Genomic DNA, 14,152 nt, shown 5'->3' with positions numbered 1-14,152 from the left:
CTTCTTCACCACATTGTCTGTGATGTGTACGCCCAGGAACTTAAAAAAACTTTCCACCTTCTCCACTGCTGTCCCTTCGATGTGGATAGCGGGTGCTCCCTCTGCTGTTTCCTGAAGACCACGATCATCTCCTTTTGTTTTGTTGACGTTGAGTGAGAGGTTGTTTTCCTGACACCACAATCCAATTGCCCTCACCTGCTCCCTGTAGGCTGTCTCATCGTTGTTGGTGATCAGGCCCACTACTGTTGTGTCATTTGCAAACTTGATGATTGAGTTGGAGGTTTGCATGGCCACGCAGTCGTGGGTGAACAGGGAGTACAGGAGAGGGCTGAGGACCTACCCTTGTGGGTGCCCAGTGTTGAGAGGCAGCGAAGTGGAGATGTTGTTTCCTACCTTCACCACCTGGGGGCAGCCCGTCAAAGTCCAGGACCCATTTGCACAGGGCGGGGTTGAGACCCAGGGCCTCCAGCTTGATGATGAGCTTGGAGGGTACTATAGTGTTGAATGCTGAGCTGTTGTCAATGAACAGCATTCTTACATTAGGTATTATTTTTGTCCTGATGGAATAGGGCAGTGTGGATTTGTTGGGGTGGTATGCAAACTGAAGTGGTTCTAGGGTGTCCGGTAAGTTGGCTGTGATATGATCCTTGACTAGCCTCTCAAAGCACTTCATGTATCTTATTACAAAATACAGTACATTGGATTGTAGTTCAGGTCAGTGAAATACAAATGACAAAACTCAAAAGTAATCAAAATATGTGTAAACAGAAATACTTCCCATCTCTACATACACACAGTTATGTTGTCCGGTTGTTGACTCAACACAAACCCATCTTGTACAGCTGGTTTAGAAGGGGCTGTTGCCGGGGGTAGTCGGTATATATTACTGTAAGTGTTCCTAGAATGATCTTTCCCTCCTTTCCTCCTCTGTTTGAGCAGGATGACATTTATCTTACCAGACACTGATCTCAGAACAGTCCTGTGTCTCCTTCCCTCAATGATTAAGGGCTCTGTCCCAAATGGCACCCATTCCCTGTATAGTGCACTGCTTTTGACTAAAGTCCCATGGGCCCGTTTTTGGATCCATGTTTACAGGCAGCTGCAGCCCATTTGGGATACAGACTCTTTCTCTCTGCAGGGTCTAAACCCATCTCTCAGTCAGACCACCCTAAACCAATCAAAAGTCACTCTAATAATTTTAAATCAATCAAAAGTATTGCTGGCCCACACAACCAAATCAGTGTGCCCCGGTCAAGTGTCTCAAAGCCCCTCCCCTCTCTCCCTGTGGTGTCGTTGCAGGTGATAATGGAGGACTGTCATTTCTGGCACCTCTCTGCACACACAGCACGGACACACAGACACGCCTGCACATTGGACTCGTCACACACTCTCTGATGGTCCTGCTGTTTCACAAACACACTCTCTGTATCACTGTTCCACACTCACACACATGGCTGGTGTCTTGCTCTGGGTTACTCTACTCCATCTACTCTTTCTTTCAGGTGAGTGGTTGTTATCCTTTTTGAAGCCTCGGGAGCACTCTCACATACACTGTAGTAAAACAAATATGCGACCAGCTGCAATAGGATTGTGAGTTTGCTCAACATTTGGACATATAGCTGAACCAACACACATTCTCAAGTTGAATTTTAGGTGGAGTGAACATACAATTCTACATGAGAATGTATTCTACCTTATTTGCATATTTCCCAGTGTGCCTTGCCTTTAGAGTGAATTGTAGTTACCACCCATGACTGTATTTGTTAGCTACAGAGACATAGTTGTTATATTCAACGTTCTTCAGGTCTGTAGCCTTTTCCAAAATAAGTGTTCAAGTGAATAAATTATCATTAAATTAAACTCTTTATGATAATACATTATATATGTGCCACACTGTATTGTATTCAGTCCGAGTTGATATGGCTAATTTGTGTTTGTCAAAATGTAGATTTTTCGCTGTTTGTTTTGTTAATACCAGATGAAACCCCCAATGTATTTCATAATCTGAATGTTTTATTGCCAAATTCAGAGTGTAGATATTAATCTGATGAAACATAGCAACGGAGCACTTTTACATCAGGCTTTCGCGGCACTATCAAATCCCCCTCAATTCCGAAATCTTTAATAAATTGCAAACTAGCTAGCTATATACTTTGAATCAAACTGCAATAGGCTATTTAACCGCATGATTTCCCTGTTTGCTAAATCAAAGCTACTGTAGCGCATCATCCACGGGAAAATAAAAACGTTTACCTCAGGCTACACACTCTCTCCACTTCAGATCTGTCAAAAGCCCTTCACTGTCACTACTGCCTACACCGTGGCTAGTTTAGCTTTTTACTGCATCGATGGATTCCCGGGAGAGGGAAATCGCTAGATTTTTAAATAGTACATTTGTGCTGGAAGCTGGTTCAGACGATCAGTAGCGTCAAGTTATAGGCACCTGAGCCAGAGAGCATTTCCATCAGCGACTCCACAGACAAGCCCCTCGAGGAGGCAACCGAGGAACACCAGCCGTTAATGGTGGATCCGTCAATTACGGCGCTTCAGTCAGTCGAGGGAGAATACAGTATGTCAGTGATCCTAGGCAGGAAATTGAAAAGGCTTGTGAGTTCAGGTGCACTTGCAAGTCCAATGAAGGGAAGCCCTGGTGTTTGCTTTTTACCCCCAAGGAGATGGTCAAGAGACCTGACCAGATGTATTATCTCACCAATGGTAAGTGTTTGCCATTCAACTATTAGTCAAGTTTCATTGGCTGTGAGTGAGTAATCTGTAATTTTATTTTACCTTTATTTAACTAGGCAAGTCAGTTAAAAACAAATTCTTATTTTCAATTACGTATTATGTGTGTGTGATGAGGCACAAGTAGACTGACTAGCTAGCTAACGTATTAAAGCCAAGTGTGTGTATGTGTAAGAGTGAATATGTGGCATGGGAGAGAGGGATAGAGCAAGAAGTGGGGGATGTAGCTAATAACTTGTGTGTGTGTGTGTGTTCACGCATGCATTTCAATGAGTGCAGGTTATGTGTAGTTGTATTGGCTGGAATAGATTATGACGATGACTGAAAAACATCTAGTGCTCATTGGCAAGATCTGCAAATCTGCAGAGAAACATTCAAGTTCCTACACGTGCACCTTTTCTTTAAGATTAATACAACTTTGTTTTCCGTTTATTATTGGGGATGCAACAGTGTTCATGAGGTATTTAATTAAGAATAAGTAGTAGGCTGTATCATGAATAGAAAAAATAGAGCTGAGAAAGTATTGTGCCTTTTCAGCGCATGTTTTAAATAATGTGTTTTCTAGTTTAATAATTTTGACTGATAAAGCTCTACAATTAACATGGTGTGGCGGTCATCGGACATTCAGAGAATCTTCCACTATGTCGACAACTTAGCCGATGTCACTCCTAGGACGGATCCCTGGATTTAAGAGAGCTGACATTTGGGTGCTACTGACATTTGAAACCAAGTCCTCTGTAAATCAAATGGATTTATAAATCTCTTTTTACATCAGCAAATGTCACAAAGTGCTTATACAGAATCCAACCTAAAATCCCAAAGAGCAAGCAATGCAGATGTAGAAGCACGGTCGCTTGGAACAACTTCCTAGAAAGGCAGGAACCTACAGAGGAACCAGGCTCTAAGGGGTGGCCGGTCTTCTTCTGGCTGTGCCGGGTGGAGATTATACGAGTACATGGCCATTAAGGCCAAATTGTTCTTCAAGATTTTCAAACATTTATAGATGACCAGCAGGGTCAAATAATAATCACAGTGGTTGTAGTGGGTGCAACAGTTCAGCACCTCAAGAGTAAATGTCAGTTGGCTTTACATAGCCGAGCTTTCAGAGGTCAAGATAGCAGATGCGGTAGAGCGCGAGAGAGAGAGGGTTGAGAAGATCAGGTCTGGGACAAGGTAGCATGTCCAGTGAACAGGTCAGGGTTCCATAGCCACAGGCAGAACAGTTGAAACTAGCATGTCAAGTGAACAGGTCAGGGTTCCATAGCCACAGGAAGAACAGCAGAAACTAGATCAGCAGTGTTATGTTCTGTTAATTACTGATGTCCCCTTTAAGGATGGAGCACCCTTGGTCATGCGCAGTATTGTTCTATGTTATTCTGGTACTAACTAGTTTGAGTAAATGTGAAGCTTCAGTTCAATTGCTTGTATTCAGAGTCTTTCTTATTACATAAATAAGTACGAAGTGTTAAGACACTACAATGGCGACGAGCATGATTACCTGCAGTGTGCATCACGAATACAGATGGAGTTCGTAGGAAGAGAGGAAGATTTTGACCCTGTAGCACAACAGCTAGCAAGCAGTGAAGACGAGGGGAGAGCTGACGAGAACGAGGCGGCAGATCAAAGACCCGTGGAGCCGGAGGTAAAGAGAATGGCTAGCATCGGGAAAATAGATGTGTTTGATGACACGCAAGAAAACTGGGCAACTTACATTGAACGACTGGAACAGTACTTCATTGCAAACGACATTGCTGATAACAAAAGAGTACCAGCGTTGTTGAGTTTAATTGGCCCAAAAACACACAGTTTGCTAAGAGATCTGACTGCCCCTCTGAAGCCCTCAAATAAAACATTCACAGAGATTGTGGAGATATTGCAAAATCACCTATCACCTAAACCACTCCTCATCGCGGAACGTTTTCGTTTCCACAAGAGAGATCAGAATGAGGGGAGGGTGTTAGTACATATGTATCAGTGTTGAAGAAACTGTCTGAACATTGCCAGTTGGGAGAGAACCTAAATGACACATTAAGGGATAGATTTGTTTGTGGACTGAAACATGAACACATTCAGAAACGTTTGCTCACAGAATCAGATCTCACGTTTGCAAAGGCTGTTGAAATTGCTGTGACAATGGAAATCGCGACTAAAGATGCAGTTGAGTTGCAAAGTAAAAGAATTACTGACCTTTCACAAACTTCTCTGCATAAGTTTTCCACGCAGCCGACAGCGCCCCCGTGTGGCCGAAAAATGCAACAGGTGTGACAGATGGTCACAGAGCAGAGGACTGCCGTTTTAAAGACGAAATTTGTCACATGCAGTAGAAGGGGGCACATTCAAATAGCATGCAGAGCAAAATTCAGTCACAACAGGAAAACTGAAAAAAATAAAGGGTCTGTGAATGCACTAGCAGAGAACAGTGGCAGTGACTCAGATGAACGATTAATTGGTACAATGGAGTTAAACAGTGATTTCTCCCAGCAGTAGCATAATATGGGTGACACCAGATATCGAAGGCAAACCCCTCAAAATGGAGCTGGAAACAGGATCTGCAGTGTCTATAATTTCCACTACCGTCTACAATGAGCACTTTAAGGCTATCAAGCTGAAGAACACAAATGTGTTGCTGAAGACATACTCAGGAGAGAGATTGAGCCCAATGGGGGCGTTGCAGGTCAGAGTGCATTATGGGGGGCAAACACAGCAGTTACGGCTGTATGTGGTGCCTGGAACTGGCCCCCCATTATTTGGCAGGGAATGGCTTTCAAAAATAAAGCTGAATTGCTGTGATTTGAAAATGCTCCACACGTTCCAGTCCAAAGAGAAAGGCACAGACCAAACACTGGAACACTTGCAGAAGAAATACAACACAGTTTTCAGTGATCAGATGGGAACAGTAAAAGGCTTCACAGCAAAACTTGTACTAAGAGATGACTCAACCCCCAAATTCTGTAAAGCCAGATCTGTTCCATACTCCCTGAGACCAAATGTGGAAGCGGAAATCAATCGCTTGCAGGATACAGGGATCCTGACGAAAGTGGACAGAAGCGAATGGGCCACACCCATAGTTCCTATTGTGAAGAAAGACGGGTCTGTTAGAATGTGTGGGGACTTCAAGGTAACTGTGAATTCAATGTTGCATGTGGACCAATACCCCCTACCACGTCTGGATGACATCTTTGCTGCACTAGCTTGTTAGAAACACTTCAGTAAAATCGATCTGAAACAGGCTTACCTGCAGCTACCGGTTGAAGAGAATTCCAAACAGTACCTGACAATAAACACACACAAAGGTCTATACAGGTATAACCGCCTGGTTTTTGGCATTGCATCAGCCCCAGCCATTTGGCAACGAACTATTGACCATATTTTGCAAGGAATCCCAGGAACCCAGTGTATCCTGGATGACATCATCATAACAGGACGCACCGACAAAGAGCACCTGGCTAACCTGGAAGAGGTCCTGAAAAGACTGAAAGAGTATGGTCTACAGGCAAACTTAAAGAAGTGTGAGTTCTTCAAAGACACGATTGTCTTCTGTGGACATGAGATTGACTGCAATGGATTGCACAAAACACAGGACAAAATCGAGGCAGTGGTACAGGCACCACGACCACAAAATATCACAGAAGTGAGATCTTTCACGGGACTGATCAATTACTACAGAAGATTCCTCCCAAACCTTTCAGCAGTACTCCAGCCTCTAAATCAGCTCCTGGAAAAGAATAGGACGTGGCGGTGGACAGAGCAGTGTGAAAATGCATTTTTGGAGGCAAAACGGCTCATAACATCTGAACAGGTCCTGATGCATTACGACCCTGAAATGCCAGTGAAGTTGGCTTGTGATGCGTCCCCTTATGGCTTAGGGCCGTCCTTTCACACACACTGAAAGATGGGTCAGAGAGGCCAGTTGCATTTGCGTCACGAACATTGAATGATGCAGAGAGAAACTACTCACAAATCGACAAAGAAGCACTGGCACTAGTGTTCCACACATACCTATATGGCAGGCGTTTCACACTGGTTACAGATCACCAGCCGTTGCTTTCCATTTTCAGTCCAAAGAAAGGCATTCCGGCAATGACAGCAGCCAGGTTACAGCGATACGCCCTGTTCCTTGCCAGTCATATGTATGACATTGAGTTTAAGCCGTCATCCCTCCACACAAATGCAGATGGATTATCCAGACTGCCGTGTACAAGAGAAAGACAAAGGAGGGTGGATGCAGTGGACATGTTCCATACCACTCAGCTTGAGGCACTACCAGTCACAAGCACAGTTATCAAACAGGAGACAAGGAAAGATGTGACCTTGTCAAAAGTGTACACCTTCAGGATGGCCAGCTACTGGCAGAAAGGAGCTGACTCCGTATTTCCAGCGGAGAAACGAAATTACAACGTACCAAGGATGTTTGATGTGGGGAATGAGAGTCATGATACCCCAGAAATGCCAACATCTAGTCTTGCAGCAACTACATGAAGGTCATGTTGGAATTGTCAAAATAAAGCTGCTCGCAAGGAGCCACTTCTGGTGGCCAGGTCTGGACCAACAGATAGAAAATAGGGAGAAGAACTGTAGTGGATGTTTGGAAACCCTTCACATGCCTGCTCCTGTCCCAGTCCACCCATGGGAATGGCCCGCAGAGCCATGGCAGAGAATTCATGTGGACTACGCTGGTCCCTTTGAAAAGCACATGTTTCTGGTTATAGTTGATGCCCATTCCAAATGGCCAGAGGTGTTTTGCACTGACTCCTCCACCTCAGCTCAGACGATAGAGTGTCTCAGAACAACGTTTGCACGCTTCGGTTTGCCACTGCAGCTGCTTTTGTAAGTGACGAGTTTACAAGATTCATCTCAGTAAATGGAATCAAACACTCAACCTCAGCTCCGTACCACCCTGCCACCAATGGGCTGGCAGAACACTTTGTGCAAACCCTAAAGCAAGGACTCCGTGCAGCAAAATGAGACGAAGGGACTTTGCAAACAAAACTGGCCAAGTTCCTGGCCTCCCTACCGAAACACCCCACATGCCACGACAAATGAAAGCCCAGCCGCACTGATGTTCGGGAGGCCTCTCCGCACACAGCTGGCCATCATGAAGCCAAACAGGCGTAATGAAGTGCTGAACAAACAAGCCAAGATGCTCTCCGGTGGCCGGGAGCGCCATCTCCAAACAGGACAGGAAGTGATGGTGCGAGACTACAGAAGAGGAGGGAAATGGACACGTACACACACAAACGGGACCCAGAACTTACCAGGTTCAAGTGAGCCCAGACATAATGTGGCGGCGTCACATTAACCAAATGCATTCCACGGAAAACAGCACAACAATCGAGAGAGAACAGGCACAGAGATCCTGAGAGAGACACACAGGGAACTGTAGAGGACGGTGGGGCAGTAGAGAGAACAGGCACAGAGAGATCCTGAGAGTGACACACAGGGAACTGTAGAGGACGGTGGGGTAGGAAAGAGAACAGGCACAGAGAGATCCTGAGAGTGACACACAGGGAACTGTAGAGGACGGTGGGGTAGGAAAGAGAACAGGCACAGAGAGATCCTGAGAGAGACACACAGGGAACTGTAGAGGACGGTGGGGTAGGAAAGAGAACAGGCACAGAGAGATCCTGAGAGTGACACACAGGGAACTGTAGAGGACGGTGGGGCAGTAGAGAGAACAGGCACAGAGAGATCCTGAGAGTGACACACAGGGAACTGTAGAGGACGGTGGGGTAGGAAGAGAACAGGCACAGAGAGATCCTGAGAGTGACACACAGGGAACTGTAGAGGACGGTGGGGTAGGAAAGAGAACAGGCACAGAGAGATCCTGAGAGTGACACACAGGGAACTGTAGAGGACGGTGGGGTAGAAAGAGAACAGGCACAGAGAGCTCCTGAGAGTGACACACAGGGAACTGTAGAGGACGGTGGGGCAGTAGAGAGAACAGGCACAGAGAGATCCTGAGAGTGACACACAGGGAACTGTAGAGGACGGTGGGGCAGTAGAGAGAACAGGCACAGAGAGCTCCTGAGAGTGACACACAGGGAACTGTAGAGGACGGTGGGGCAGTAGAGAGAACAGGCACAGAGAGATCCTGAGAGTGACACACAGGGAACTGTAGAGGACGGTGGGGCAGTAGAGAGAACAGGCACAGAGATCCTGAGAGTGACACACAGGGAACTGTAGAGGACGGTGGGGCAGTAGAGAGAACAGGCACAGAGAGCTCCTGAGAGTGACACACAGGGAACTGTAGAGGACGGTGGGGCAGTAGAGAGAACAGGCACAGAGAGCTCCTGAGAGTGACACACAGGGAACTGTAGAGGACGGTGGGGCAGTAGAGAGAACAGGCACAGAGAGCTCCTGAGAGTGACACACAGGGAACTGTAGAGGACGGTGGGGCAGTAGAGAGAACAGGCACAGAGAGCTCCTGAGAGAGACACACAGGGAACTGTAGAGGACGGTGGGGCAGTAGAGAGAACAGGCACAGAGAGCTCCTGAGAGAGACACACAGGGAACTGTAGAGGACGGTGGGGCAGTAGAGAGAACAGGCACAGAGAGCTCCTGAGAGAGACACACAGGGAACTGTAGAGGACGGTGGGGCAGTAGAGAGAACAGGCACAGAGAGCTCCTGAGAGAGACACACAGGGAACTGTAGAGGACGGTGGGGCAGTAGAGAGAACAGGCACAGAGAGCTCCTGAGAGAGACACACAGGGAACTGTAGAGGACGGTGGGGCAGTAGAGAGAACAGGCACAGAGAGCTCCTGAGAGAGACACACAGGGAACTGTAGAGGACGGTGGGGCGGTAGAGAGAACAGGCACAGAGAGCTCCTGAGAGTGACACACAGGGAACTGTAGAGGACGGTGGGGCGGTAGAGAGAACAGGCACAGAGAGCTCCTGGGAGTGACACACAGGGAACTGTAGAGGACGGTGGGGCGGTAGAGAGAACAGGCACAGAGAGATCCTGGGAGTGACACACAGGGAACTGTAGAGGACGGTGGGGCAGTAGAGAGAACAGGCACAGAGAGATCCTGGGAGTGACACACAGGGAACTGTAGAGGACGGTGGGGCAGTAGAGAGAACAGGCACAGAGAGCTCCTGGGAGTGACACACAGAGAACTGTAGAGGACGGTGGGGCAGTAAAGAGAACAGGCACAGAGAGCTCCTGGGAGTGACACACAGGGAACTGTAGAGGACGGTGGGGCAGTAGAGAGAACAGGCACAGAGAGCTCCTGGGAGTGACACACAGGGAACTGTAGAGGACGGTGGGGCAGTAAAGAGAACAGGCACAGAGAGCTCCTGGGAGTGACACACAGAGAACTGTAGAGGACGGTGGGGCAGTAAAGAGAACAGGCACAGAGAGCTCCTGGGAGTGACACACAGGGAACTGTAGAGGACGGTGGGGCAGTAGAGAGAACAGGCACAGAGAGCTCCTGGGAGTGACACACAGAGAACTGTAGAGGACGGTGGGGCAGTAGAGAGACCCCAGGCTGAAAGAAGGGAACGTGTTGATGAAGGTGCTGCTATAGCAGACGCTATAATGGAACAAGCACACACTGAGGATGTTCAGGAGCCTCCAGACAATCTGAGGCGCTACCCAGAACGAAGGCACCGCCCACCAGACAGACTAGACTTATAAACAAACAAACAAAAACGAACTGTTCAAGTTCAAATTAAAAGATGCAAAATAACTACAACAAGTTCTGGGAAATGTTTCAGTTGTGGTTTGGTAAAAGTAACTCTAATTGTATAAGAGAAGGAATGTTATGTTCTGTTAATTACACCCTTTAAGGATGGAGCACCCTTGGTCATGCGCAGTATTGTTCTATGTTATTCTGGTACTAACTAGTTTGAGTAAATGTGAAGCTTCAGTTCAATTGCTTGTATTCAGAGTCTTTCTTATTACATAAATAAGTACGAAGTGTTAAGACACTACAAGCAGCATGACCAGGTGGACTAGGGAAGGGGACAGCCAGGAGTTGTCAGGCCAGGTAGTCCGGAGGCATGTTCCTAGGGCTCAGGTCCACCAGGAGGAGAGTGAGAGGGACATTACTTACGATCACACAGGACACCAGATAAGACAGGAGAATTACACAAGATAGGACAGACTGACCCTAGCTCCCCGGCACACAGACTATTGCATCCTGGAGACAGAGACAGGGGTGGTTGGGGGACACTGTGGCCCAGTCCGACGATGTGCAAACCAGGCAGGATATAGCCCCACCCACACCACTAGAGGGATATCGATAGTTGAAGTCAGAAGTTTACATACACCTTAGCCAAATACATTTAAACTCAGTTTCATAATTCCTGACATTTAATCCTAGTAAACATTTTCTGTCTTAGGTCAGTTAGGATCACCACTTTATTTTAAGAATGTGAAATGTCAAAATAATAGGAGAGAGAGATTTATTTCAGCTTTTATTTCTTTCATCATATTCCCAGTGGGTCAGAAGTTTGCATACACTCAATTAGTATTGCCTGTAAATTGTTTAACTTGTGTCAAATGTTCCAGGCAGCTTTCAACAATTTTCCCACAATAAGTTGGGTGAATTTTGGCCCATTCCTCCTGACAGAGCTGGTGTAACCGAGTTAGGTTTGTAGGCCTCCTTGCTCACCCACTGATGTTCTATAGGATTGATGTCAGGGCTTTGTTGTCCTTAAGCCATTTTGCCACAATTTTGGAAGTATACTTGGGGTCATTATCCATTTGGAAGACCCATTTGCGACCAAGCTTTAACTTCCAGATTGATGTCTTGAGATGTTGCTTCAATATATCCACTTAATTTTGCATCCTCACGATGCCATCTATTTAGTAAAGTGCACCAGTCCCTCCTGCAGCAAAGCATCCCCACAACATGATGCTGCCACCCCCCTGCGTCACGGTTGGGATGGTGTTCTTCGGCTTGCAAGCCTCCCCCCTTTTCCTCTAAACATAACGATGGTCATTATGGCCAAACAGTTCTATTTTTGGAGCAGTGGCTTCTTCCCTACTGAGCAGCCTTTCAGGTTGTCGATATAGGACTTGTTTTACTGTGGATATAGATACTTTTGTACCCGGTTCCTCCAGCATCCTCACAAGGTCCTTTGCTGTTGTTCTGGGATTGATTTGCACTTCTCGCACCAAAGTACGTTCATCTCTAGGAGACAGAACGCATCTCCTTCCTGAGCGGTATGACGGCTGCGTGGTCCCCTGGTGTTTATACTTGCGTTCTATTCTTTGTACGGATGAACGTGGTACCTTCAGGCATTGGGAAATTGCTCCCAAGGATGAACAAGACTCATGGAGGTCTACAGTTATTTTTCTGAGGTCTTGGCTGATTTCTTTTTATTTTCCCATGATGTCAAGCAAAGAGGCACTGAATTTGAAGGTTGGCCTTGAAATAGAGCCCCAGGTACACCTCCAATTGACTCAAATTATGTCAATTATCCTACCAGAAGCTTCTAAAGCCATGACATTCTTCTTTGGAATTTTCCAAGCTGTTTAAAGGCACAGTCAACTCAGTGTATGTAAACTTGACAAACTGGAATTGTGATACATCTGTCTGCAAACAATTGTTGGAAGAATTACTTGTGTCATGCACAAAGTAGATGCCCTAACCGACAAGAAATTTGTGGAGTGGTTAAAAAACAAGTTTTAATGACTCCAACCTAAGTGGATGTAAACTTCCGAGTTCAACTGTATAATAACTGGATGGTTCTTTTTAAGCCTAATATTGCGGGTAATGGAGTCGCCAATGACTAGGGTTTTCAAATGTGTCAGAGCTAATGGTGGTTGGCTTTGACGACTCAAACCCCGTAATGGGTGGAGGAGAGACCTGATAAGGCTAAGAGCTCTGACTCCGATCTTGCTTAGTGGGGAAAACCTGTTGAGACCGGATGAGCCTGACTGATCTCCTGGCTTAGTAGGGAAAACCGGCTGAATGAGCGACACCAGTTGAGCATGCTGACAACATTTCTTTCCAGAAAGTTGTCAGGCTGTGGGACTTTGCAGTGGGATTAACACATGTTACATTCATGTTTTAAGTATTCTTATATTTCAGCACTGGAAATATCCGTTGAGGATTTGAACAAGGATGACAGTTTGGGAACTTTGATTAGAGTACTGGATTCTGTGTTTCTTAAAGAAGAGAAAGACAGTGCCTACGAGGTATATTCAAACTTGGACAGTGTTAGAGATTTTTCGGTTGCAATGACAGACTACATAATTGATTTCGAACAGAGGTACAATAGGACACGTAAGTACGACATAGTTCTCCCGGATGCAGTGTTAGCTTTCAAGTTGCTAGATACTACCTGTCTGGGTGGTAGGGAGAAACAGCTGGCTTTGACTGCTTGTACTGTGCTGACTTTTGCGTCAATAAAAGTCGGCACTAAAAAAAAAACGTTTTGGTGAGGCAATAACAGATGGAATGCACGTGAGTGACGCAGCATAGAAAAGGTGCCAACAAGTCACATACTCAAGACAACCAGAAGAGGGCGCCATTGCCCGGTACAAATCCACTAGACAAATATGGAAGGAGATCAAAATGTGCTATTTGTCAAAGCACTTACCATTGGGTTAAAGACTGTCCTCATAAAAATGAACAAGTTAAACTAACAGAGGAAAATGTAAACACAGAGAGAGCAGTGTAACATTACACTGTTTTCAAACAAATCTGCTTCTGATACTGAGATCTTTATAGTTGAATCCTTAGGATCTGATATGATTGATACAGCGTGTACACGCACAGCGTGTGGTGCAAAATGGCTTGATGGCTAACTAAATATGAAAGAAGTACAAAATATGATTGACACACCAAGCAACAGAGCTTTCAAATTTGGAGATGGGAGAATCGTCCATTCTACCAAGAGAGTTAAGATACCAGCAAAAATTGGTCAAAGTAAGTGTCACATTGAAACAGAGGTGGTCCCTACAAATATCCCCTTACTGTTAAGCAAACCTTCCCCCAAGAAGGAAGGGGCTGTACTAGACATAAAAAATGACAAGGCAGTGATATTTAAGCAATCAGTGACCCTTGAATTTACGACCTCAGGCCACTATTGTGTAAACATGTTAGAGAAAAACATCACACAGAGTCCATGTAAAAATGAGATTCTGACAGTCAGAGAGAACATGAACACAAAGGAAACGACCAGAACTGGCACAAATTCCAGTACTCTAAACCAGCTACACTTTCTGGTAAAACAGGGTCATCTGACCTGTCACTTGTAGACAATCTCAAAATTGAACCAATGGAAAATCGAGAAAAACAGAATGACATTCAAAATGATGATGTACTTGAAAAAAGGAACGTGTCATTTGAGATGACCTAGATGAGCTCAGTAATTGGAGGAAAAATTGAGTGTTTGAGGAAGTCAAAGACATTGGCCAAAAATGTGTCTCAACAAGGTGGATGTGTACCCTTGAATAA

The 14,152-nt window shown here is 45.7% G+C and overlaps 1 protein-coding gene across 6 annotated transcripts in view; it reads left to right on the top strand.

The window, feature by feature from the left end:
- Nucleotides 1-2,279: 2,279 nt before the first annotated feature.
- LOC112266351 (5-hydroxytryptamine receptor 3A-like) overlaps nucleotides 2,280-14,152 on the top strand; it is a 34,663-nt gene continuing 22,790 nt past the window's right edge. For 2 of the 6 annotated variants that reach the window (XM_024443777.2, XM_024443745.2), the window contains exon 1: nucleotides 12,581-12,976. In XM_024443777.2, coding sequence (XP_024299545.1) covers nucleotides 12,745-12,976 — 232 coding nt within the window. In that variant the 5' untranslated portion in view covers nucleotides 12,581-12,744. Of the gene's footprint in view, nucleotides 2,716-12,540; nucleotides 12,977-14,152 lie in introns of those variants that run through there. The other 4 variants (XM_024443760.2, XM_024443788.2, XM_024443751.2 and 1 more) reach the window with 4 other exon arrangements.

Source organism: Oncorhynchus tshawytscha, linkage group LG02, assembly GCF_018296145.1.
Source record: "Oncorhynchus tshawytscha isolate Ot180627B linkage group LG02, Otsh_v2.0, whole genome shotgun sequence".
Lineage (NCBI taxonomy): Eukaryota > Metazoa > Chordata > Actinopteri > Salmoniformes > Salmonidae > Oncorhynchus > Oncorhynchus tshawytscha.
The sequence above is the reverse complement of the archived record's forward strand: the minus strand, read 5'-3'. Positions and strand labels throughout refer to the sequence as shown.